Genomic DNA, 25986 nt, shown 5'->3' on the forward strand with positions numbered 1-25986 from the left:
AATGTATCACCTCTGCGTTTCTTTCATGACGGTTTCAAAATGTCATCTTTGTTTTAGCCTCATGGGAGACCAGTAAATGACCGAGGTTGTCACTCACTCACATTCCAGACTTACTACACAACATAGAGTAGGATTTGCGCATGTATCTTCATCTCTGCGCTCAGTCTGTGTTTGAAATCTAGTTATATATGCATTTTATATGTTGTTCAAATTGTTGTGAAACAGGAGCTAACCAGGCACTTGTTATATATTGAATGAAGCAAACAATGTAAGACACTTTCTGAAAACGCAAAAAAAAAATGAAAATGTAACAAGAATGTAAAATGTAAAAAGAAATTTACCGCTCACTGTACACTACTGGACGTCGGTTTAAACTGATCATTTCCCTAAAAAAACATTATCTGTTTTTAAAATCCCCCCACCCCCATATGGTCCCCCCCTGACATCACAAAGTGAGCTGGTTCATATGAGCGCCACGTACGTTTCGCCTCAACGTAACTTGCTGGAAAAATTGATTTGCAAATGGATTAACCGACAGGCGCTCCACCCAATAATTTTCCATAAACTGTGACAGAAATGTTGAAAAGAGACTATTTGTGTCCAATGAACGCGACGGTGGGCGGGCGGTTGCTATGGCAATCGGTCGCGTAATAGGAATTTTTGTCTAAAGGGGGTGGGTTTAAAAAATTATGCACAAAAAACAGTCCTGTGACATACAGCGAGGTGGCTTCCTAGAAGTGAATGAAACATCTGAGTAAGAATCAGCGCAAGGGACTGGAAAAGGAACTTGACAGCTAGCTAGCCAACAAAGTAAGTGAACATTTACTTAGGAAAATGTCAATGATCTGAGATCTCTTCCTTAGATGTTGGAGGAATCACAGTATAAGTAAAGTAGCCTACCACAGCTAGCTAGCTTTGTAAAATATATATGCATATTTTGTGTTTCCTGAATGAACTGGAATATCGCAGTCACTGGTCATTAGTTCGTTCGAAATATACATTAGTGGCAGAATACCGCTCCATAATAATTGTACCAGAACCCTGATGTCAGCCCCTCGCAGAAAATTGGAGAAAGTGAAAAAAGCGGAAAACAAAACCAGATAGTTTCACATGGGCTTTTTTATTACCCTGGAGGCAAGTGATGGCTAACTGACGGTGCACTACACTGCTCAGGTAGTGTAGTGTACAGTATATAGCTAATGAGGTCTGGCAAAGCATCACTAAACCGGTTAGGTAAGTCGAGCTGACCAGCATCAGACCGCAAGCAGCACAAACTCATACTGGTCATCGGTCTAGCTGGACATTAATGCAATTACACTAAGTTTCTACAGTGCATTAGAAATAAAAATACATTATCATCCTATTTTCCCTAATGAAATGTGTAGTTTTCAATAATGATTGTAAATTGCCAGTCAGTATTCTGCGATTATTATATTCATATTTTTTTAATTCAAAAATGTTTGAAATGAAGTGCATGTATGCTTACTTTGTAAAAATGGGATATCTGTGATTAAGTACATATCCCACGTAGTGCAGCCTAACCTGTAATAAACGTGAGACATGCTCTTTGGGTGTGACTCACCGTTGGATAAATAACTGCTGTAAATGATGTTGCTCGAATGGCACTGATGGACAGCGGACTCACGGTTAAACCTTTCGTTCCTGTGTGTTTTAAATGTATTTACAGATGAGGTGGAGTAGGAGGTTCAGCCGCTGTTGCTTATTTCTTATAAGCCTGATGATCTGTTCAGCGGCAGTGCCCATTAGTGTGGACAAGACAAAGGTGAGACTCCCTGAAGAAAAAGCCCAAGAGCCGCCGCAAAGTGTGGTAAGTGTCTTGCGATTGAGAAACGACGCTTAATTTTAGGCGTAAGATAAGCACTTCCGCAGGCTGCAACGGCACGTTCAACCTAAAATCTTAAGTACTACGAATTTTAGGGGAAAATCATGAACTTCTACTAAAACATCCACTAGCATCAGAATCGAAGCTCAGTTTATACTTGTAACCACTGTTGAAACCAATGTTTCATTACTGACAAAGATAAAAGATATATTCATATCATGTAACAAATATTTTATATTTGCAGTATTGATGTTAGGGGACTATCTTTTTTCTTCCTTAGAAGCTTGTCTAATTTTTCTCTTGCATTCTTAGTGAAATTTGTTGTTTGGATTTAATATAAATTGTGGCAGCAGGACACTGGACTGCACTATGACCGTTACCTCAGAGAAGTTATTGACTTTCTGGAGAAAGACCAACATTTCCGAGAAAAGCTCCATAACACAGACATGGAGGACATAAAGGTACCAAAAGAACAAATTTTGTATTTTTTTTTATTTATTTGCATATTTTACATTTTTTGTAATAAAGTGTTTTCAAACAGCAAGGGAAGCTTGCCAAAGAGCTAGACTTTGTTAGCCATCATGTGAGAACGAAACTGGATGAGTTGAAGAGGCAAGAAGTGGGAAGGTTACGGACACTGATCAAAGCCAAACAAGACATCGAAGGAGGGAAAGGTATCCGGGCGTTTCTGTACCCCTCCCTGTTCAGACTTGCCTGTACTCAAGGATTTGGGTGACCGCCACAAACTCAAGATCTGCTTTAACAGTATAAATCCTTATTTCCATTTCTCAGCAAGATTGCAAAAGGAACAAATGTGTTTTGTCCAAGTCTGCAGTTATACCAGTGGCTTGCATACAGTTTGTAATACAGCATGTCTGCAGCACAGGTTTTAGAGAACGTGAGGGGTGTTTGTAGAAATCTAGTATCTGGTTTTTGATTGTTTTATTGCTAGTAAGACCACAGCTGAATCAATTTGCTTGATAATTTATTGCATAATCTGTAGCTTACCTTACTTCGGTTTCCTTCAGATATATCAGTGGATCACCAGGCCTTGCTCAAGCAGTTTGAATACCTAAATCACATGAACCCCCACACCTTTGAGGTGGAAGATCTAGATCGACTCATCAAATCAGTAGGTACTTTTGTGGGGTTGCTTCCCAAAACTAACTGCCAGCGGTGAGGATTATTTTCAACATGAAACTCATGAGATGTTTTCCTGATGATGCATCCATATCTGAAACATCTGAAACCCTACCTTCTTAATGAAATTCTGCTGAGATCTGGTTAGAAGTTTACACCTTTCCCTGCATAATTTCAATACCCATTAATAATGTCAGTCATGACAGTTCATCCACTTGCAGCTAGTATCTGTAGAACTTAATGTGCAACAACAAACTGGCTTGCCATAACTGACAATCCAGGGAACTATTAAAAGCACAGAGTTAATTGTGTGATCTCACATTTCAAAGAACTGTGCATGATAAGATATCCATAGCTGTATAATTAATTTCAGCCAAGTTTTTTGAGATACAAGTAAAACTGCGACACCCACCCAACAGCCGACAGTTTAATTCATCCAGACAAACTGAACAGTTCAGCAGATCCACCATTTAGCTTTGCACTTTCTTACAACTGCTTTGAAAATTGTTGATTGGGAGAAACTGCACCTGTGAGCATGCATTTCTCTCTGACTTGCAAAAGGCAACAAGAGACCTGGAGAATTATGACAAAGAGCGTCATGAGGAGTTCAAGAAGTATGAGATGATGAAGGAGCACGAACGCCGGGAGCACTTAAAGACGCTGGATGATGAGGGGAGGAAAAAGGAAGAGGAACACTATGAGGAGATGAAGAAGAAGCATGCTGACCACCCAAAGATAAACCATCCGGTAAGGCCATTAAGAATCCTACCAGGCACTTCTTAGGGAATGCTGAATTCTGCTCAAGGTTGGAGAAATCCAAATACACTTTTTAGAATATAAAAAATGGTGGCTCTGTCAAAACATCTAGCAGAATTGTGTGGTGTGCAGGGCAGTCAGGACCAGCTAAAGGAGGTCTGGCAAGAGGCCGACGGTTTGGACCCTGAGGACTTTGATCCAAAGACTTTCTTCAACTTGCATGGTATGACTGGCATCAGAGTTACAACGTCAATGAGTTTATCCATTTAAAGACAATAATTTTCATATTTTAATTATCATTCAGATTTTTTTGTATGTTTTTTCAGACACCAATGGAGATGGTTATTTTGATGAACAGGAGCTGGAGTCATTATTTACAAAAGAGGTACTTGTTTAAAGTTCCCAGCTACATGGCGTGCTCTTGTGGAATTTGAAAAATGACAGCACTCTGTTGCTTTAGCTTGAGAAGATCTATGATCCCGCCAATGAGGAAGATGACATGGTGGAAATGGAGGAAGAGAGGCTTCGTATGAGGGAACATGTCATGAACGAGGTCTGACTGAAGAGCTGTTTGCAAGTTACTTGCTGCTGCATTGCTATATTGCATAACCGTAGCAAAAAGAGGAACTGTTAAGTGTGATGTTTCTTATAAGCATATCAAAATCATCTCTAGCTGGCTTTTAGTCAGTGGGCTGTTGTTTTTTAGGTGGACACCAACAAGGACAGGCTTGTCTCCTTAGATGAGTTCCTGGTGGCCACAAAGAAAAAGGAGTTTCTGGAGCCAGAGAGTTGGGAGGTACAAGATTTGTAAAATCACAAGAAATCTGGTTTTACCAACATCCAGAACAAACATTAATCTGACACATATATGAATGAAACAATTAAAGTTTACTTGAGCTGAGCTTGTTCAGTTGTGTTTTGCACCTCCATCCTATATTTTTGTTAATATTGATGTCTTGTTAGACTCTGGAACAAAACCAAGCCTACACTGATGAGGAGATGAGGGAATTTGAAGAGCATCTGGCCAGGGAGGAAAAAGACCTGAACCAGAAAACGATAGACCTTCAGAAACAAAAAGAAGAACTGGAGAGACAACAAGAGCAGCTAAATGCACAGAAACTGGAACTTCAGCAGGTAACAAAAATCACACTGTAGGTCATAAACTAAGACATAACTAAAGTGGCAAGTCAGTTATTAGTAACCAGCATCTTCACGTTCTGTTGTGTGTGCAGTGTCACTGCAGCAAAGCATTTCATTTTGTCTGGTGATTGTAACACTGGAAAAAAAAAAATCAGGAAAACCAGACAACTATGAAAAACCAACCTAATATTAATTAAATGCACAAATGAAAGTGTCATATTTGAACAACCAGTGTCACTGTGTTATAATATAGAAGTTAAAGAAAAAGTTCAGATATTTCACTGGTATTCATGAAGATTAAAAAAAACACCCTGAAATGAAGGACTGTGGTGCTGTGGCTTGTACTTTTACACAGAATCCAGGTGAAGTCAATGAAAGTATTCTCACCAGATATGAGAAATTTGTAGCTGGCAGCGTGGTGTTTGAGGGCAATAGAAACTTGGAGGCTGATACTTAACGTGATAAGAGAAGTACAGCTCTGATGAACGGTCACATGTCATCATCTGTCTAAATGAATAAATGATAAAAGTGTCATCCAAGCAACTACGTGTAAATGCTGATATATAACTGACACGATTATCTAGCACCCAGGGAAATACCCCCTGAACAGATATGAATAATTGAGGCATATCATGATTAATGCAAAAGTCAATGCACTTAGACTTCCACTATATTGTACTATGTAAGGTTGTTAGAACTTTCAGCAGAAATAATCTATAATATAGTAATGTATTCAATTCCCAAACATGGAAGCAAGGAATTTTATGAAAGGTTTCGTATTGGGAAATTTTACACCCATTAGACTTGCAGTCAAGAGCCTTCATTCAGTTACAAAAAGCAAAACTGAGGGATATCGGTCAGGAATGCTTGTGATCCATCTGGGGCCAAGCCTCTCACTGGACAAGATCTTCCAGGGCTCGTGTAGCATCTCTGCCTCCATTATGTGCTGTCATGGCTACTTCAGCAGAAAGCAAATTCATGATTCTCTGACCTTCAGTCAGGTCCACTTGGTAATACAAAACTCACCGCTCATTGGACATCTGACGATAAGCTCTAATTTCGCCTCTGTTTACCCCCCTTCTGTCACCGCAGGCAGTAGAACACATGGAGAGACTGAAAAGCCAGAGAGCTGAGCCTCCCGTGGATGTTCAAGGTGAGCGTAGACGCTGACGATATAAACTGTCCAAAGCAAATGTTCTGGGCCCACGAGGAAACAATCATACAGTCCCATGGTGAAGTGCCCTTTATTGTATGCTTTTGACTTGTGGAACATAAGAACATAAGAAACAGATGAGAGGCGGCCATTCAGCCCATCAAACTTGTTAGGGAGAATTCAACTAATAGCTTGATGTTGTAAAGTAGATAAAATCTTATCTAGCTCTGATTAAAAGGAACCCAAGATCTTAGTTTACACTACACTAACAGGAAAACTATTCTGACTGCACGCTCTGCAAAGAAGTGCTTTCTCAAATCCAGTTTACAATGTTCTCCCGTTAATTTCCACCTATGGTTACGAGAATAAAGGTTTAGAATACAGGTGTTTTTAAATGAAAAGTATTTCATTTAAACACCCTTGCTTGATGGTTTATGCTCCTGTTTCAGAAGCTGAGAATGCCAATCCAACACCGGCTTTAAACAGAGAGCCTCTGCCTCCAGGTCAACAGCACGACACACCCTTGCACTCCTAGCTGGATCTGAAACACCCCAGAAAGAATCCAGCATATCAGACGAATCATTCAATTCTGCCCCAGTTCACACCAGCAGGCACAGGTACATGGGACCAGAATTCTCCTCTACAGCTGATGTGATTAGAATTTTGGCACCTTAAAATGGCATTCCAATCATTTTGTGTTTCACAGTATCGGGAATTTGCATCCTCCTCTCTGCAGCGACTCAGCTCTCATGGTTTACTATGGTATTGACTGATTTTTAAAACAGACTATCATTCCAGTGCATGATGGTGGCTTTTCAAGTCACCCTCAGTTTCAAACTACGCCTATGAAAGGTCTGAATATGCCATATATCTGAAAGTTTAGTATCTGAGATGCTAATCACTGTTAGCTGAAAATCCATGTTTTTTTTTTTTTAACTTCAGGGCATTCTCTAAACTGCAGAGTCCCCAGAGAAACAGAAAAGTCAATTTTATCACAAGAAATAACCATAGTTTCAAAGATTAATATCTATGCTGAGGTGGGATTTTTAGTTATTTTGTATTTAAATTATCACACATCTGCCCGAGTACTTTGCAGACGCAGAACTTGTAATATACCCAATTTGGACTGTATCTTTTCTTCTGTTCAGACAAACAGTTTACAACAATCAGCATCATCATTTATCTGAAGTACCTCACTCTATTAGGGCTGCACGATTAATCGTTTTTAATCGCTATCTTGATTCATACCTCTGTGCAATCTCATTCTTACATCCAACATGTTCGCATTAGAGTGGAGATCTGTTGCATCAAGCCAAGCTCTCCCTTTTTCTCCGTTAGCTGTTTCAACAAATGACTGGACTGTGTTACATCACAAGACAAACTACACAGGAGAAGGGGGTAGATTTGAGAATAAATCTAATTCGTGACAAGGTGAAAGAAAAAAGAAAAAGCTTTTAAAACAAGAACAAAATGTTTCAAGAAGACCCTTCTGGTGAGGAAGAGAAAAGAAAATTTTACAACCCTAGTTTGAGCAATAACATTGTGTTCATACCGAATAGGGGTAACATTCACATGTGTTTTTTTGGATTAACACAATGAATTTCTGGTAAAACATTTATTTGAATGTGTTGCAATTAAGAGCAGATGAGGTTTAAGTTTTATGTAGTTGCAGTTGTGTGCCGTTTCGGTTATGCAAAGACGATGCTGCAGTCCCATTTCAGTAATGATCATATTGTCTTCATAAAGGCTATACATTATGATGATGAAGATGATGATAATGATTATAAGAATCATGAAAGAAAATTGCATTTGAAGAGTGGAAGAAAATTATGCACGTTTAACCCTGAATCGTGCAGCCCTAATCACTGTAAAACATCTTAAAAATAGAGCAAAGTTGTTTCACCATCATGGGAAAAGGGTAAAACTTTTCTCCAAAAGATAACAATATATTGAGTATTAAAATTGTGGAATGATTTCAGAAGCGAACATAATATATTTTTTATCAATTCTAAGAGTTGCTGGTATCTCCACAATGGTATCTGATGTCCGACACCATTTCCACTATGATGAAACAGTGAGACTTACTGTCCCGCCATTCAGCATAGTCCCACCCCATGAGGTTTTGCTTGGCTTCCTCTGAGAAGGTCCCCAGTCACAGCTCAGCTGTGCACATAATGCTGGACGTAACTCCTCTACCTCTTTCTCTCTATAAGTTTCCCACCGAGTTGCATTGTCTGAGCAAACTGCCCTTTGGCCCCTTTGCATTATTCAACCCAAAGGCATCTGGTGGAGTGTGCCAAACCATTTCTACAGACGGCAGATTTTGTTGTTTTTTTTACATGTTTTTTTTTTATTCTCCCTCTTTGATTACCCTTACCTTACAAAGTCAAAATGCTTTACTTTACCATTTGAAAATAAAGTAATTTAAGGCTTTCTTCTTGTTTTATTGTTTGTGTTCCAGAATTCACTTCGCGTACGCTTAATGTATTCACATTCTTAAATCAATCGAAGTGATTCTTACAAGGAAAAAGTACTAATAGGAACACTTGAATTTTTAAACAGAGCACTTCAAGAAGTTGTCTCCATTTTCCCATATGAGTCATTAAAGCGTTCCAAACTGTAGGCCCACGACTTCACTGGAGGATATTTGTTTGATCCGTCGCAACAAGTTATGGTGACGTCATCATCTGGATGCGCAAAGAAAGCCACAGACTGTCTGGTACTTACATCACCAGGAGGGGGCAGCAGAACCCTGTGCTTCTACAAAAAGGCAAATGAAACATTCTCATGTCTGCAAGTTCCAAATATTTTCATATGTATTTCAGAAATAATGGGGTTCAATGGCAGTATTTACAAATATGGTCAAAAGACAGATGTCAGTGTGTGTGGTTCAGCCTCACCGCTGACATGAAAACGTCGCTTGTCCATCTCTGCATCAAGTCTGCAATGTTGATCAGAACTGTGCCAGGAATGGCAGGTGCATCTATGTACTCCCCAGACCTGTTCATAACCTAATACACAACAGCAGGAGGGTCCAGTCACTCCACATGTCAGTCCCCTGCCATAAAGAGAACAGCGCCCCCTTTTGGACTGGGCCATTGCTCCCCCTACATAGTCCTGCACGGTTACCTGCAGGCCTCCTTTGCTGTCCTGGAACAGCAGGGTGATGCTGCCGTAGTCAGAGTGCTCCCCACACCGCAGCTGCCTCTCTTTCACCATCTCATGTCTCACGGGGGGGTAGTGCAGGATCCGCAGGGTACTCTTATTCAAATCGCCTACAGGACAGCACACCGACCATATAAATGCCAATAACATCTGTAATAAAGCACTATTCATACAAGGTTAGCATAAAAACCAGCAGGCCAACCTCTGACACATTAAAAAAAGACCCTCAAACTGATTCTTGATAAATCAGAGACCCGGCTAGTCACAACATGAGTTCAGACTCTGTATAATATATAATCAGCATTATTAGTCAGATATAAATTGCTGATTAAGTTCATGCAGATAAATACAGGAAACAAGAACAGAAAATGGAAGAAAAGAATGTCAGTGAGAAAAATAAAGAGAGAGCAACAAGAGTTCAATATTTTTTCTGCGGTATCAAATAAATTACATAAACATTTACATTACATTCAGTGATCTACTTGTTAAGATCCAGATTAGTGTACAGATGATGTACGGCTGCTCTACTGTGCATAAGACAGTTCTCCCATGTATTTCTCTAGTAAGATAAGCGACTGCAGCCTGTACTCACTCCCTATGCCCTTGTGTGAGTTGACAAAGATGTCCACGTCAATGTCCAGACTCAAGGCCATGACTCTGAGCACTCGGAGGGACAGATCTTTACACCGCATGAAGAATGACTCAATAGTCTGGCGGAAACCTGGTACCACGTCCTCTGCAGGCCAGGCCTGGAAATTGACAGAATTATAATATAACCAGTGTCTGAAATATGGGGGGGGGGGATGGGTCTGACACCCCCGATTAACCCGTGAGACCCCCTGAAAGCCTCAAAAGCAAAATTTTAAGGGGGTCTCAAGATTGGTATTGTGCAACAATAGGGAGATGGGGACCCCCCAGAATATTGATGGGTATTTCACACACTGACTATAACACACAAACATAAAGCAATATTTAACTATCAGGGCACAGCAGTGGCAAAGACTAATATACAAGATGTTAATAATTATAGGTGTATTTATCCTGTGCAAGGACAGTACACACAGTGCAGGCAGGTAACATGCAAACAAATGTAAAAACTACACAGTGAGCAAACAGAATATCCTGAAAACAGAAAATAAAGGAGTAAATACAAAGTAAGATGGTGTCTGAGCAGTTAAAGACCAACAGCACCGGACTGCTACTATGTCAAAGATGTGACGTGTTCCTGACATGTTATGGCTGGAGGTGGGCGGGGGCCCGTTGGCAGGAGGCACTGCAGTGCCTGATGGCAGCAGGAAGGAAGGATCCCCAACAGCACGTCTTAGAACACCATGGTGGGACGAGCTGTTGGCTAATGGTGCTCCAAGGCACCAGCTCATGATTGTGTGAGTCGTCTGTCTTGTACCCTAGGTTACCAGATTCACTGTAACCATATACTTAATGTACAGTTAGGGCTAATGGATAGATATTTGCCCTCAAAAATGTTGGCAGTTCAAAACTGGTGCATTACAGCATCAGGGTGCAGAGAGGTGATGTTGAAAGACTCCTTTAAGCCTCCTGGTCTACTAGGATTTAACCTGTTAATTGAAAAAAAATGGAGAAAATTGACAAATAGATACTTCGATGTAAACACTAAACAACCTGAAGCCAAAAACACAAATACATACCTCTCAATCTCGGGAGCCAGCCAGCCGTGGACGTCGGTGTTCCTCGTTCTGCTAAAAGGGGTTTTAGCTTCAGCCGGGAGAAGAAAGAATTTTTTCGATATTTCCATAATCTCATCAACCTGGACAGTGATAAACAATAAATAATTGTGACTTCATGGAGTTGAACTGGGTGGTCAGTACTTTTTGAACATTTGCAGCACATTTTAATAATATTCCGATAATACCGATAACCATGATAATTTAATATCACGATTATAGTGACCAAAATTTTCATACCGTTTCATCTCTACAAATAAGTGCTCAAGTTCATCCTGTTAGGTTTGCATGAATTTGCTTGTAAAATGTTATCACCTTATTCTGCTGGACAGCACACAAGCACTAACATCCTGAGTTAGGTCAAAAGACTTGGATGCATATTACTAAACATATACGATACATTACACAGTGGTCTGCACAGTTAATCGATGGGGTGTGTTTTTTAGGTCCAAGCAGAGTCAGTCAATTAAAGACTAAATTTAAAAATCAAGACTATAACAAGATTGACTGGAGATTAAGCTATGATGTTGAAGGACCCAGGTTCAAGTCTGGGGTTGGCCAGCATATTTTTTGAAGGGGTTCATGGCTTAGCGGGTTAGGATACTGTGCCCGTGAAGCCGGTTCACATTCTATGGTGAGTATAGTGATGTTGTAAGTCGCATGAATAAAAGTGTGAGTGAATGACGTCATACTTAGCGATCACGTGCCTCTTCTTGGCCTATGCCAGTGTTCCTCAGGTACACAAACCCAATTTCAGTGAAAGCTGTCCACAGCTCCCGGCTGAGCTCCTTCAGCGTCGCATCCGTTACATTTTCACCGAGACGATAGACTTCGAAATCAAGCACGGGGATCTTCATGCCGGAGCCCTTTAAAGTAAACATTTATAGGACAGGATTAAAATAACACGCTATTTGGGGCCTCCGATGTAAAACAAACAAAAAAAAGTCGTGAAACAAATCTGCAGGTGGACGTTGGAGAAAACTAAACTGACTGACGTTTTGTTTAAACTGCATTATAGTTAGCTGAAGTTTTTGCAACTGAACCAATTTGATTATCACGTCCTTTTACAAACGAGTAGAAGCTAATCATGATGGGGACGAGATCACCTCAGCTATCTGTAGTCCATTTCAAGACCAAGACCTTGGGTGGGTTGAATCTGAGTCATGACTGAGACCAGGAGCGTCAGAAGCATTTTGAATGTGGGGGGACACACTGGCATAAAACTAATATTTTATGTTAAATGTGGGGGGGGTCCAAACGAATAATTATGAAATCTGAGGGGGACACGTCCCCCTCAAATTTAATGGCGGCGACGCTCATGACAAACTTTGGTGGGGGGGACAGAGTCAAGACCGTGAAGAACTAACCACATAAGACCCAAATGATGACCCCACTCATTCCGGTACATCCATATTGGACTGAGCAGTTTAGACCCTGCTCCATAGAGGAGGAAAATGTGCTTGAATGGGAGAATAGCACTTTTATGATTAACGTACGAGCTACGTAGGGAGCTACGTAGCCTAATCGAATGACATCTTGCCTGTTCTGAAGGGATTTCCAAGCTAGCGCTGCACTCTGTGACAGTATTTTTAACACACAAACAAACAAGTATACAGCTAATACAATGAAGGTGAATAATACATGACTTTAATTTTACATTTTATTATCATGGGCTATTTTATTAATCTGAATTGTTATTTCGATAGGAGTAAGATAAATGAGAAAACCAAGTAAGTGAAAAAGTGGTCTCGAGACCAAGACAGGACTGGAATACTACAACCCTGGAAGCCCAAGCAGAATTACACTTACCTTTATGGTCTTTCCCGTACTTCAACGAAAAACAGGACCAACCGTCTTCATATGCGTAGTAATAGCCTAATGGCAAACTCGAAACAGCGTTTAAAAACCTTACTGTATAAAGGAACTTTAACCTAAAGTCCTTATCAAAATTAGACTACAGGTGATCTACTCTGAACTGGAATTCATTGCGTAATACGGTTTTGAAATGTTTCCCTCTGTGGACCGTACGTACTCTGCGGCAGCAGACGATTTCGATGTCTTACATAAGAAATTTACAAACGAGAGTAGGCCATTCAGCACATCAAGAACGTTTAGGGAGAACTTAACCAATAGCTCAGAGTTGTTAAAATCTTATCTAGCTTTAAAGGAACCCAGGGTTTTAGCTTGCACTACACAAGCAGGAAGACTATTCCATACTCTAACTACACGCTGTCTAAAGAAGTGCTTCCTCAAATTCATTTTAAAATGTTCTCCCGCTAATTTCCACTTATGGCCACGAGTTCTATAGTATTTAGACTAATATAGCCATTTGGCTGAACACCCATACCTGTCAAGTTTTGGATTTGAAAATAAGGGAAATTTTCCGGCACCCACTGCCCCAACCAAACTCCAGTATCATTTTAAGACAGGTGTACAAGAAATCTAAAATAACCACTTGTCATTTACATTTTACTTTCATTACACAATTTCTTTTAATTTCTCATGTTCACTCATGTGGCTCTCTGGCATTCACTAATGACTTATTATACAGATTTGTTGCAGACTTTGTATCCTTGTTGAAGACGTCACAGAAGGTGAAAGTAACGTTGTTTTTGCCACACAGCATTGCCATTTTAACCTCCGCACTTATGACCTGGTTAATGTTGTAAATGACCTGCAGACTACTGCAGGTCGCAGTTCTCGCGAGGCTACTGATAGTTCAGTTTGGAGAGGCAGAGGAATTTTTTTTTAAATGATATATGGGAGTTTTACGGGAAAATACTGTACTAATACGGGAGGACGGCGGGAAAGAGGGGTAAAATACGGTAGTTTCCCAGCCAAAACCGGAGACTTGACAGCTATGTGAACAGCATCCAGACCTGTTAGAATCTTATATGCCGGGATCATGTCCCCCCTTAGTCTCCTTTGCTCGAGGCTAAACAGATTCAGCTCAGCTAACCTCTCCTCATAAGACATTCCTCTAGGAATCATTCTCGTAGCCCTACGTTACACCCTTTCCCAGGCAGCAATGTCCTTTTTAAGGTATGGTGACCAAGCCTGCACACAATATTCAAGGTGGGGTCTTACCAAGGAATTATATAATCGTAGCATCACCTCCCTTGACTTAAACTCCACACACCTAGAGATGTAACCCAACATCCTATTGGCCTTTTTTATTGCTTCCCCACACTGGCAAGAGTAGGACATAGAAGCATCAACATACACACTGAGGTCTTTCTCATTTATCTATTTAAATTTCATCTGCCAGGTATCAGCCCAGTCGCTAATTAAATCAAGATCTCCTTGTAGCCTCTCTACTGCTAGATCAGTATCTGCTACACCACCCACCTTGGTGTCATCTGCAAATTTAACCAGTTTACTGTATGTATCGGTGTCAATATCATTAATGTAAATTAAGAACAATAGTGGTCCTAAAATTGAACCCTGCGGTATCCCACTATGAACGCAGGCCCACTGTAACAATGTACTTCTCTAATAATTACTCGCTGCTTCCTGTCAGTTAACCAGTTTTCGATCCAAGTTGCCACAGTTCCTAAAATCCTTGCAGCTTTGAGCTTAAGCAAGAGCTGTTTGTGGGGGACAACATCAAAGGCCTTCTGGAAATCTAAGTAGATCACATCATAGGCCTTTTTGTGATCAATTTCTCTCGTAGCTTCCTCAAAGAACTCAAGTAGATTCGTTAAACAGGATCTACCTCTCCTAAATCCATGTTGGCTATCCCTCAGAATATTGTTTGAATCCAGGTAATCTACCATTTTCACTTGAATTTTAGCTTCCGTTATTTTTCCAGTAATGCTAGTTAAACTGATTGGCCTATAGTTTGCTGGATTACTTCTATCCCCTTTTTTGAATATGGGGCTTTATATTAGCATGCTTCCAATCAGACGTTACCACACCAGCAGATAACGATTTCTGGAATAGTAAAGTTAAAGGTTGGTTAATAATATCCCTAATCTCTTTTAAAACTATAGGTAAGATGCCATCAGGGCCCTGTGATTTATTTATTTTGAGCTTAGCTAGGCTTAGTGCCACATCAGCCTCAGATATACATATATTGGTCATAGACGCTGTATTCGTACTAAATGGTGCTAAGTTACTCGTGTTCTCTACTGTGAACCCCCGTGTAAAATAATCATTAAACTCATTTACTATATCAATTTTATTTTCAATTATAAGGCCCTTACTATCCTGCAAATCAGTGATTTCAGCTTTTAGAGCTCTTTTGGAGTTAAAATATTGGAAGAAACGTTTAATGTCATCCTTAGCCTCCAATGCAATCTTCCTTTCTACATTCCTCTTGGAGAGTCTAATGTTTTTTAACTCAACCTGTATACTTAGATACTCCTGCTTTATTTTGAAATCATTAGTTATTTTCCATTTGTGGAACAGAGCCCTTTTCCTCCTGACTTTATTCTTAATTTCCTATTAAACATCACACCAGCCACGATTGCTTATTTTCATTCACTTTATCTGATTGAGAGAAGTGCCCTGAAATGAAGTGGTTTCCCTAGAGCAAACATATAATGCAGGTATATAACAGATAACAGCAAAGTATGCAACCAAGTCATTAACATACCACGTAACATACAATCTTTATAACTTGTGCAATGCTAAACGTGCAATATCTCCTAAGCATAACATAACAAATACAGACATTAATGCACACGATACACAAGGAAACTTAAAGGATGCGGCATGGCTATACACTGACATGAAATAGCGTCTATGCTACTCCACGGCTAACGAGGATTAACATCCTAACAAACGGCAAGTACTAACTGAAAATAACAGATTACACCATAAGAAATTACTTACAGTCAAACACGCACTCCGAGGGCTAACAGAAATACTAATTTATATCTAACTGCAATTATAAAGGAAGACTAAATAACTATAACTTCGTTCGGCTCTGCTGTACTGGCACCGCTCCGCTTCTGCAGTCCGTGTTACTAAGTAAGCGAGCGGGTTCTTCACTCTCAGGAAGATGGGCGGGGCTTATGACTGACAACCATTCCGTCCGATAGGGGAGAGATAACTCGGGTAAGTCAGCGCGTCAAGTTCAAATAACAAATAAGAGGGAAAACATTTATAAACAATCCGGACTGGACGGAAGTTACTCTAAATATTTAAGACTCTTTTCTACACATGCCTCTTCAACCATTTTGCTATTTAACTCCATCCAGTTTTCAGTTTCAAGTTTCAGTCTCATACCATTAAAGTTAGCCTTCCTAACGTTGTATATTTTTGTTTTGGACTTTGCTCTTCGGACACTAAAATTAACCTCGAATTTAACCATGACTTTTTCGCTCTCATTGATGTGAATGGTGCCACTAACAATATGGTTGTGTCTTACACTGTTCTCCAAGCTCAGGAACATGGGTCTGAATGCGTCAACAAACACAGACAAACACAACAAGCTGTACCACAATATCTGTTATGTCTCAGCAGTATATACACTTTTTTGGGCAATTTTTAAGAGTAGTAAAGGGATTTTGCATTGAACTAAACTCTGGTTCATTTAATAGTCAACAACAAAGCACACCACCTTAAGGAAATAGACATTTTGCAGCTTGGTTTTGTTACTGCCGGTGCCATGTGCATCAAGTATTGTCTCTGAGAATTCACACGCACATATATGTTGCTTATTAAACAGAGCACTGGAAGGCAAAAATATGAGAGGTGCAAAAACATGAAAAGTTCCAACTGGGTTGTGTGGAAATTATCAACAAATTACAACACTTGTCTTGCCTTGGAAATTACACATCAAAGAAGAATTCCACTCAATCCCCAATAAACACTGATGTCAGTGCAATTTCCAGGAAACTTGCAAAGTGGCAGAAATGGAGTCCAATTGTGTGTCAGACTCCAAGCACACAGACACGTTTATTGATGACTTAGAGTAAGCGTTCCCAGCCTTTTGATGCCTGTGGACTGGTTAACGTTATACAAAAGTTTCGCAAACTGGTATAGTGACTGGGGGGCGGTGCAGCAGCAAATCAATTCATAAATTCAACTTGTTGGCATTTTTTTCAGGTGCAAACAGAAGTCGCAAACCTCAGGATACGTTAGACAATATTGATTATTTTTGGAAATTAACTGACCCACATCGCTAAACCCCCAGTGTTCCATGGCCCAGTGGAATACTGGCCATGAACCAGTACTGGGAACTGAGAGCCCCAAGTTTAGAGAAACATCTATCTAGTGTGAGGTGTGGACTCCCACCCATGTCTCTAGATTATACTATACTTTGTTTTTGGAATGTAGTAACATATAATAACACAAAAATGTAGGCATTGCTAATATTTCAATCGCATGCCATCAAATGCTGCTGTGCTTCTCTACAGGGAAATCTACCAGTGTCTTCTTGGCTGCCTCTCTCATGTGAGGTGGATTTTTTGTGGAGATTGATCCAGACAATCTGAAATATTTTAAGGAAAACGATTCCTTTTAATAGCACCTTATTGCTGATCTCTTTGCCCTGGTCAGGAATGATTTCCATACCAAAAAAAGTACAGCTTCTCAATCATGGTGACAGCAACTTCTCAATACCTGTAAAGAACTTTCTGTTCTTTCACAAATGAATGAATGAATGTTACATTTATATAGCGCCGTTCAAGACACCCAAAGCGCTTTACAGAACCAATGGGGAGCTACTTCAACCACCACCACATACGAAGTTTCATGTAATGGGCCAGTGTCACCTGAACATACCGTCTGTCAAACTCTTTTACGTGAACAAATTCTGTTACTGATGACTTAAAGCACTTTTGTCTTTATTTAGCAAAAAAGAATGCAAAACTGGTTTCACTGTCTTGATGAGATAATCATGACATCTCACTTAAAATACAGCAATAACTATTCATTTATTGCACAAACCATTTCATTCACAAGATAAAGGCCATAAGATCATTGGTGTAATGTCCTGTTTAAAGATTGAATAAAAAAGAAATAAAGTGTCATTAATATACAAAGGAGAAACAATTTCAATGATCTGTATGATGGTCTGGACGTGAAAAACATCTCATCTTCACAGAAATGTATGGTAGCTTGCAAGAAATTGTCATTCTCATTATTGTCAGATAATTATTTGGCATCTTTAAGTCAAACCACAACCACAACTGAAACAAAATTAACCACAATTGAAACAAAATTAACAAATATTACACGCTACAAGAGAGCATCCTTAGAACTTATTCAGACTTAAGTTTGTGGGTTTGGTCTCTGTAGCTGTGATTGGAATGTTTCTGGTTCAAATCCTATGTTTGTCATGCTGTGTTTGTTAGAGTGATTTTACCATTGAAACTTTACATAAGGTCCTTAACCTCTGTACCTTAAGGGACTGGTTGACCCTGCTATTTCATAACTCTTTATCCAAACATAGTGCACAATAATGCTGCCTTTACATGTGGTGCATCTTACATCATAATGGTTGTCAGATTGTGTGGTGCTGCAGGGCAGTCTGGACCAGCTGAAGGAGGCCTGGCAAGAGGGTGACAGTTTGGACACCAAGGACGTTGTTTCAAAAACTTTCTTCAACTTCCATGATAAGACTGGCATCAGATTTGCAAAATCAATTTGAGTTTTTCCATTTTAAAGAGAAAAAAATTGTATTTAAATTCATCAAACCAAGCTCTCCCTTTTTCTCCGTAGGCTGTTTCAACAAATGACAGGACTGTGTTACATCACAAGACAAACTACACAGGAGAAGGCGGTAGATTTGAGAATAAATCATGTGTGTGTGCGACAAGGTGAAAGAAAATGAGAACAAGATCAATGAATTGTATTAACACAATGAATCTGTAGTGAAAACATTTATTCCAAGACAGCATAATTTAGAGCAGATGAGGATTAAATTTTATGTTTAGTATTTCTTGCATTTGGAAATGAATTGTTTGTTCAAAACCTGGAGTGTGCTCTTTCAGTTAGGCAAAGTTGATGCAAGTTTCTGTGGTTTGATCTGTTTTCTTGAACATAACATTATTATTATAGAATTAGTAATATACTGTAACTGCTTGTCCTATTCAGGGTTGCAGGGGGTCCAGATCCTATCCCAGACACCACGGGCACAACACAGGATGGAGTGCCATCCCATCACAGGACACACCTAACTCATGCACAATTTGGAAATGCCAATTCACCTTAGCAGGTTTTTGGACGGTGGGAGGAAACCCCACAATGACATGGGGAGAATATACAAACTCCACACACATGGAACCCTGGCAGAACCTCTTGCACTTAGGTAAAGCGAAAATGCATTTAAATCCATTTTAAAATAATCGAATCAAATACTAATAGGAACACTTGAATTTTTTAAACAGAGCACTTCAAGAAGTTGTCTCCATTTTCCCATATGAGTCATTAAAACGTTCCAAAATGTAGACCCACGACTTCACTGGAGGATATTTGTTTGATCCATCGCAACAAGTTATGGTGACGTCATCATCTGGATGCGCAAAGAAAGCCACAGACTGTCTGGTACTCACATCACCAGGAGGGGGCAGCAGAACCCTGTGCTTCTACAAAAAGGCAAATAAAACATTCTCATGTCTGCAAGTTCCAAATATTTTCATATGTATTTCCAGAAATAATGGGGTTCAATGGCAGTATTTACAAATATGGTCAAAAGACAGATGTCAGTGTGTGTGGTTCAGCCTCACCGCTGATATGAAAACGTCGCTTGTCCATCTCTGCATCAAGTCTGCGATGTTGATCAGAACTGTGCCAGGAATGGAAGGTGCATCTATGTACTCCCCAGACCTGTTCATCACCTAATACACAACAGCAGGAGGGTCCAGTCACTCCACATGTCAGTCCCCTGCCATAAAGAGAAGAGCGCCCCCTTCTGGACTGGGCCATTGCTCCCCCTACACAGTCCTGCACGGTTACCTGCAGGCCTCCTTTGCTGTCCTGGAACAGCAGGGTGATGCTGCCGTAGTCAGAGTGCTCCCCACACCGCAGCTGCCCCTCTTTCACCATCTCATGTCTCACGGGGGGGTAGTGCAGGATCCGCAGGGTACTCTTATTCAAATCGCCTACAGGACAGCACACCGACCATATTAATGCCAATAACATCTGTAATAAAGCACTATTCATACAAGGTTAACATAAAAACCAGCAGGCCAACCTCTGACACATTAAAAAAAGACCCTCAAACTGATTCTTGATAAATCAGAGACCCGGCTAGTCACAACATGAGTTCAGATTCTGTATAATATATAATCAGCATTATAATCAGCAATTTATGTCTGACTAAAGTTCATGCAGATAAATACAGGAAACAAGAACAGAAAATGGAAGAAAAGAATGTCAGTGAGAAAAATAAACAGAGAGCAACAAGAGTTCAATATTTTTTCTGCGGTATCAAATAAATTACATAAACATTTACCTTACATTCAGTGATCTACTTGTTAAGATCCAGATTAGTGTACAGATGATGTACGGCTGCTCTACTGTGCATAAGACAGTTCTCCCATGTATTTCTCTAGTAAGATAAGCGACTGCAGCCTGTACTCACTCCCTATGCCCTTGTGTGAGTTGACAAAGATGTCCACGTCAATGTCCAGACTCAAGGCCATGACTCTGAGCACTCGGAGGGACAGATCTTTACACCGCATGAAGAATGACTCAATAGTCTGGCGGAAACCTGGTACCACGTCCTCTGCAGGCCAGGCCTGGAAATTGACAGAATTATAATATAACCAGTGTGTGAAATACAGGGGGGGGGGGGTCTGACACCCCCGATTAACCCGTGAGACCCCCTGAAAGCCTCAAAAGCAAAATTTTAAGGGGGTCTCAAGATTGGTATTGTGCAACAATAGGGAGATGGGGACCCCCCAGAATATTGATGGGTATTTCACACACTGACTATAACACACAAACATAAAGCAATATTTAACTATCAGGGCACAGCAGTGGCAAAGACTAATGTTCAAGATGTTAATAATTATAGGTGTATTTATCCTGTGCAAGGACAGTACACACAGTGCAGGCAGGTAACATGCAAACAAATGTAAAAACTACACAGTGAGCAAACAGAATATCCTGAAAACAGAAAATAAAGGAGTAAATACAAAGTAAGATGGTGTCTGAGCAGTTAAAGACCAACAGCACCGGACTGTTACTATGTCAAAGATGTGACGTGTTCCTGACATGTTATGGCTGGAGGTGGGCGGGGGCCCGTTGGCAGGAGGCACTGCAGTGCCTGATGGCAGCAGGAAGGAAGGATCCCCAACAGCACGTCTTAGAACACCATGGTGGGACGAGCTGTTGGCTAATGATGCTCCAAGGCACCAGCTCATGAGAACACAGCAGGCAGCTCTATAGCCACACGCCTCCAGCTTTGTCTGTATGGGGCCTGTATGTTCTAGATAGTTCATGGATTTCCTCCCAGTCAAAAAATACAGAAACACCAATTCTCCTAATCATGAATTGCCCATCGTGTTTGATTGCGTGTGTCCTCTGCCTTGCACACAGACTAGCAGACTCACTGTGACCATTGTCCCTGATGAGCATTTAAGATAGATGGATAGATATCTGCAGTCTTAGAAAAAAAAAAGTTTGTCCGTTCAAAACTGGTGCATTTACAGCATCAGGGTGCAGAGAGGTGATGTTGAAAGCCTCCTTTAAGTCTCCTGGTCTATAAGGATTTAACCTGTTAATTGAAAAAAATGGGGACGCAATTCAAAATACATACTTTGAGGTAAATACTAAATAACCTGAAAGCAAAAATACAAATACATACTTCTCAGTTTCAGGGGCCACCCAACCGTAGTTGCAAGTGTTGCTTGTCCTGCTGAGAGGGATTTTATCTTCAGCCGGGAGGAGAAAGAATTTTTTTGATATTTCCATAACTGCATCGACCTAGATGGTGATAAATAATTTGAGCACAAACTGCGACTTTATAGAGCCAAATTAAGGGTTGTCAAGTGATTGTAGATTATTGGTAACAAAAACTAAAAGAAAACATTTTCATAAACTGAAATAAGGCCACGAAAATAAAAACTAGACTTACAACTAAACAAAAAGTATAAATATTGTTTCAGAACTAAAAAACAAAAACATTTTCTGTAACCTTTTTTAAAACTATATAATAAAAATAATTATCTTTATTTATATAACACTTTTTATACATGGAATGCAGCTCAAAGTCACAAGATTAAAATAAAACTGAAGAGAGAAGCATCCAAGGTACAGGTCAATGAAATTATAGAAGGAAGGAATAAATCTGAGTAAAATAAATAAGCGAGAGTAAATAAAAACTAAATTAATAAATACTATATATTCTATATATACATATACACTGCCTGCCCAAAAAAAGTCACCATTTCAATTTTTCGTTGGACCACTGTTAGCTTTATGGCGGCAGACATTCCTCATGGCACTGTTTCCACAAGCTTATGCATCTCAACATTTTTTTTCATCCAGATTTCCATTCATTTCTCACCAAGATCTTGTACTGATGATAGGTGAGTCGCACCACTCTGTAAAGTCTTCTTCAGCACATCCCACAGATTTTCAATAGGCTAAAAGGTCAAGACTCTGTGGTGGCCAAATCACGTGTGAAAATGATTCCTCAAGCTCCTGAACCATTCTTTCACAGTTCAAACAAGATGAACCTAGGCATCATCATCCTGAGATATGTCCATGCCATTAGGAAAGAAAAAATCCATGGATGATGGATGAAGCGGTAACCTGGTCATCCAGTAGATTAAAGTACTCAGCTAACTTCACTTTGTTCCTGTATAACATTACAAAGCTGTAATAATGATCCAGTCATTGGCTGTAGTATTTGCTATTTAAATTTAAGTATTTGCTGATTTAAATTCAAATTGCGACTTTTTTTTGGCCGGGCAGCGTATTTACACACACACACACACACACACACACACACACACACATATATATATATATATATGTATGTGTATATGTATATATATATATATATATATATACATACATATATATATATACATATATATAAACACACATCAGTATGCCTACATAATGTGCACGGTGTATTCATGTAGGATTCTCCAAAGATCAGACTCATTAAACCTTCAGTGTATCCATAGACATTACCTCGTTATTTCGAGATAAGAAGTCGAAATTTCGAGATAATATCTCGAAATAACGAGATAACTAAGTATATTATATTATTTTTTTCCCCGGTGGCGGAAACGGGCTTCCATAGGTACCTCAGTTCTCGAACTCATTAGAACTCAAATTTCTTAAAAGTCGAACCAACCAATTAGAAAAAATTTTACCTAGAACTCCATGAATAAAAGTGTGAGTGAATGACGTCATACTTAGCGATCACGTGCCTCTTCTTGGCCTATGCCAGTGTTCCTCAGGTACACAAACCCAATTTCAGTGAAAGCTGTCCGCAGGTTCCGGCTCAGCTCCATCAGCGTCTCATCCGTCACATTTTCACCAAGACGATACACTTCGAAATCAAGCACGGGGATCTTCATGTCGGAGCCCTGTGAAGTAAACATTAATAGGACAGGATAAAAAAAAAATGGTGGCCTCAGATGTTAAAAAAGGCACATTCGTAAAACAAATCTGCAGGTGGAAGTCGGAGAAAACTAAATTGTTTTTTTTTTTGTATTATAGTCCTAATTTTTATTGGTTATACTGATCGACTATTTATTTGAAATTAAAAACATCTAATCCAATAACTCCAATTCACCTTAGCACATTTCTGGAGTGTGGGGAGAGAACCCCATGACGACACGGGAAGAACATGCAACTGCACACACCATAGCGGAGATTTGAAGCCTGGTCCCAAAGGCAACAGTGCTAACCAGTGCACCATCGTGCCCCCACAAAGAGAAATGATCTGTGGTATGTCTGAGTATGCCTGCTGTTTAGTTTATTTCTATAAGCGATACCTGATACAAGTAAAGCTAAAGATGTACTGATAAGGCAAACAAATCAAAGAATTCATATGTACGGCATAAAAACAGCAGTCGGGTCTAAATCTGCTGAGCACTATCCACGTAAGACTCAAATGATGACCCCACTCCTATACTGGATCTAACATCCATTGGACTGAGCAGTTTAAACCCTGCTCCATAGGAGAATGTGCTTGAATGGGAGAAAAGCACTTTTATAATTAATGAAACCAAATCGAATAACGGCATCTTGCCTGTTCTGAAGGGGTTTCCAAACGCTGCACTCGGTGACTATTTTTAACAAACAAATTAACAAATGAGTATATGCCTACAGATACTACAATGAAGGTGAATAATAGATGCATTTAATCTTTTATTAATTATATTTTATTAACGTGAATCGAACAATATGCGAAATGAGAAAACTCGGTCTTCCGTCCGAACCACTAACGCTGTACGTAGCTCGAGACTAATTCAAAACCGAGTAGAAATGCGGGTCTCGAGATCAAGACCGGACTGGACTAGTACAACACTGGAAGCCAATGCTAATTACTTACCGTTATGGTTTTTCCCGTACTTTCTTGAAAAACAGAGTCCACCGTCTGCGTAGTAATAATAATGGCAAACTCGAAAAAGTGTTTCAAAACCTTTGTGATACTGTTTAAATGAACTTTGACCAGGAGTCCTTATCATAGACTACATGTGATCTACTCTGAATGGGAATTCATTGCGTAATACTGTTTCAATTCCTCAATTCAATTCCCCTATACAACTCATTTATAAAATGCATATGTATTATTTTATATTTAAACAGTACAAAATACCTCATACTTCAACTAATTATCAGTTTTACTCATGCACTGTTCAACTGAACAAATCATGAACACAGTCACTACCTGAGATAAAAGATGCATCATGGTTCATTAATGATGAACAAACACAAGATAAGTATTTGTGTTATGACTTGTTCCTTCAGTAGTTGGCAAAGGTTTAAAGTATTAAGATACAGTAACTGCTCGAGATAAAACATTCATTAATTATGAGTTAACATGAGATTAATATGTAACTAAGACTTAACTTGTGGTTAATACATAAATAATAGCATCATAGTTACTAATATATACTTTATTTGTGCCCCATCAAGTAAAGTGTTACCCTCACAGGCAGATCCCAGATGGTGACGGTGCATGGGATCCCTTACATCACTTACCATCACCCTCAAATTCGTGCCCCTCAAAGCTGTGTTCTGCGCCCGCTGCTGTATTTGACTGTGTATAGCCAAACTCAAACAAAACTATTGAATCCTTGAATTATTTTAACACTCACACAATCTAATTGAAAAATAACGTTTCGCGCCAATACGGGTTGATTTAAACCCGTGTTTTCATTGCTTATTATTAATTTGCGCATTTATAAACGATCTGGGTCTTGGTTTCATTTTAAAATGCCATTACTTACATACATGCTATAACATTTTTTGGTCACCAGATGTCACCATCGCCCCCATTATACAGATTGGGGTCCCCCTAGTGGTATTTTTAATTCATTCGGTCTCAGTCCGAGCACAGTTCAGTGGAATGGCTTTCTTAATTAAATATTTGACACGTCATCATTAGAAACTCAGTGCACATGCATTTTCCTTACAACTCATATTTATAAAATACATATATGTATTATATATATTAGCATTTCTTTGACATTACAGTAATTTTTAACTAGTTTTAATGTTTCAGTACTTTTTTGCAAGCGAACTAACTGGGAGCCGGATACCCTGTACTACTAAAATGTTTTTAATATAAATGAATTGACAATTTTTAATTTCAACTAATTATCAGTTTTACTCATACACTGTTCAACTTAACAAATCATGAACACAGTCACTACCTGAGATAAAAGATGCATCATGGTTCATTAATGATGAACAATGTAATGGTTCATGGTTCATTAATGATGAACAATTCATGTAGTCTATGAATAAGTGAATGCAACTTTATAACACGCAGACTGTTACGTTTGTGGGTTTGGTCTCTTTAGCTTTGATTGGAATTTTGCTGGTTCAAATCCTGTGATTTTGCCATTGAGTCCTTAAGCCCCATTGCTTAAGGGACTGGCTGACCCTGCTTTCTCTCGTGTACTTCACTTTGGATAAAAGTGCCTATACTAAATAAGTCT

General features: G+C 39.5%; 3 protein-coding genes across 8 annotated transcripts; 1 reads left to right on the top strand and 2 right to left on the bottom strand.

Moving 5' to 3' along the window:
* Positions 1-658: 658 nt before the first annotated feature.
* Positions 659-8466, top strand: nucb2b (nucleobindin 2b). 3 transcript variants are annotated; one of them, XM_023809871.2, is made up of 13 exons: positions 659-810; positions 1688-1828; positions 2194-2304; positions 2385-2517; positions 2872-2975; positions 3545-3730; positions 3872-3962; positions 4066-4124; positions 4200-4292; positions 4446-4535; positions 4703-4873; positions 5972-6032; positions 6482-8466. In XM_023809871.2, exons 2-13 carry the CDS (start codon positions 1688-1690, stop codon positions 6565-6567), a joined length of 1326 nt encoding a protein of 441 aa, XP_023665639.1. In that variant the 5' UTR covers positions 659-810; the 3' UTR covers positions 6568-8466. The 3 variants fall into 3 exon arrangements, with proteins under 3 accessions (XP_023665639.1, XP_023665656.1, XP_023665647.1); XM_023809888.2 differs by having other exon boundaries at positions 6485-8466; XM_023809879.2 differs by having other exon boundaries at positions 2197-2304.
* On the bottom strand, positions 7234-15901 carry LOC111842851 (uncharacterized). 2 transcript variants are annotated; one of them, XM_072698171.1, is made up of 8 exons: positions 15737-15901; positions 11608-11766; positions 10865-10983; positions 10708-10774; positions 9790-9946; positions 9162-9307; positions 8933-9043; positions 7234-8792 (listed from the first exon to the last, which is right to left on the bottom strand). In XM_072698171.1, exons 2-8 carry the CDS (start codon positions 11755-11757, stop codon positions 8601-8603), a joined length of 942 nt encoding a protein of 313 aa, XP_072554272.1. In that variant the 5' UTR covers positions 11758-11766; positions 15737-15901; the 3' UTR covers positions 7234-8600. The 2 variants fall into 2 exon arrangements, with proteins under 2 accessions (XP_072554272.1, XP_023665678.2); XM_023809910.2 differs by lacking the exon at positions 15737-15901 and having other exon boundaries at positions 11593-11726.
* A 2815-nt stretch (positions 15902-18716) lies between these two features.
* On the bottom strand, positions 18717-24529 carry LOC140578154 (uncharacterized). Of its 3 annotated transcripts, XM_072698173.1 has the most exons (9): positions 24372-24529; positions 24069-24105; positions 23242-23400; positions 21663-21781; positions 21506-21572; positions 20436-20592; positions 19808-19953; positions 19579-19689; positions 18717-19437 (listed from the first exon to the last, which is right to left on the bottom strand). In XM_072698173.1, the coding sequence occupies exons 3-9, from the start codon at positions 23389-23391 to the stop codon at positions 19246-19248; spliced, it is 942 nt and encodes a 313-aa protein (XP_072554274.1). In that variant the 5' UTR covers positions 23392-23400; positions 24069-24105; positions 24372-24529; the 3' UTR covers positions 18717-19245. The 3 variants fall into 3 exon arrangements, with proteins under 3 accessions (XP_072554274.1, XP_072554273.1, XP_072554275.1); XM_072698172.1 differs by lacking the exon at positions 24069-24105; XM_072698174.1 differs by lacking the exons at positions 24069-24105; positions 24372-24529 and having other exon boundaries at positions 23227-23245.
* Between the last annotated feature and the right edge of the window lie 1457 nt (positions 24530-25986).

Source organism: Paramormyrops kingsleyae, chromosome 13 (assembly GCF_048594095.1).
Source record: "Paramormyrops kingsleyae isolate MSU_618 chromosome 13, PKINGS_0.4, whole genome shotgun sequence".
Classification (NCBI taxonomy): Eukaryota; Metazoa; Chordata; class Actinopteri; order Osteoglossiformes; family Mormyridae; genus Paramormyrops; species Paramormyrops kingsleyae.

What these genes read in the sequence shown, in the direction of transcription:
- nucb2b (XM_023809871.2), top strand. Translation starts at nt 1,688, where the DNA reads ATGAGGTGGAGTAGGAGGTTCAGCCGCTGTTGCTTATTTCTTATAAGC. An exon ending in AAGAGCCGCCGCAAAGTGTG is followed by an intron (nt 1,829 to 2,193) that starts GTAAGTGTCTTG and finishes AAATTGTGGCAG; the next exon opens with CAGGACACTGGACTGCACTA. An exon ending in AGAAACTGGAACTTCAGCAG is followed by an intron (nt 4,874 to 5,971) that starts GTAACAAAAATC and finishes CTGTCACCGCAG; the next exon opens with GCAGTAGAACACATGGAGAG.
- LOC111842851 (XM_072698171.1), bottom strand. Translation starts at nt 11,757, where the DNA reads ATGAAGATCCCCGTGCTTGATTTCGAAGTCTATCGTCTCGGTGAAAAT. An exon ending in CTGGCATAGGCCAAGAAGAG is followed by an intron (nt 10,984 to 11,607) that starts GCACGTGATCGC and finishes ATCACTGTCCAG; the next exon opens with GTTGATGAGATTATGGAAAT. An exon ending in GCGACGTTTTCATGTCAGCG is followed by an intron (nt 8,793 to 8,932) that starts GTGAGGCTGAAC and finishes GCCTTTTTGTAG; the next exon opens with AAGCACAGGGTTCTGCTGCC.
- LOC140578154 (XM_072698172.1), bottom strand. Translation starts at nt 23,391, where the DNA reads ATGAAGATCCCCGTGCTTGATTTCGAAGTGTATCGTCTTGGTGAAAAT. An exon ending in GTGGCCCCTGAAACTGAGAA is followed by an intron (nt 21,573 to 21,662) that starts GTATGTATTTGT and finishes TTCAATTAACAG; the next exon opens with GTTAAATCCTTATAGACCAG. An exon ending in GCGACGTTTTCATATCAGCG is followed by an intron (nt 19,438 to 19,578) that starts GTGAGGCTGAAC and finishes GCCTTTTTGTAG; the next exon opens with AAGCACAGGGTTCTGCTGCC.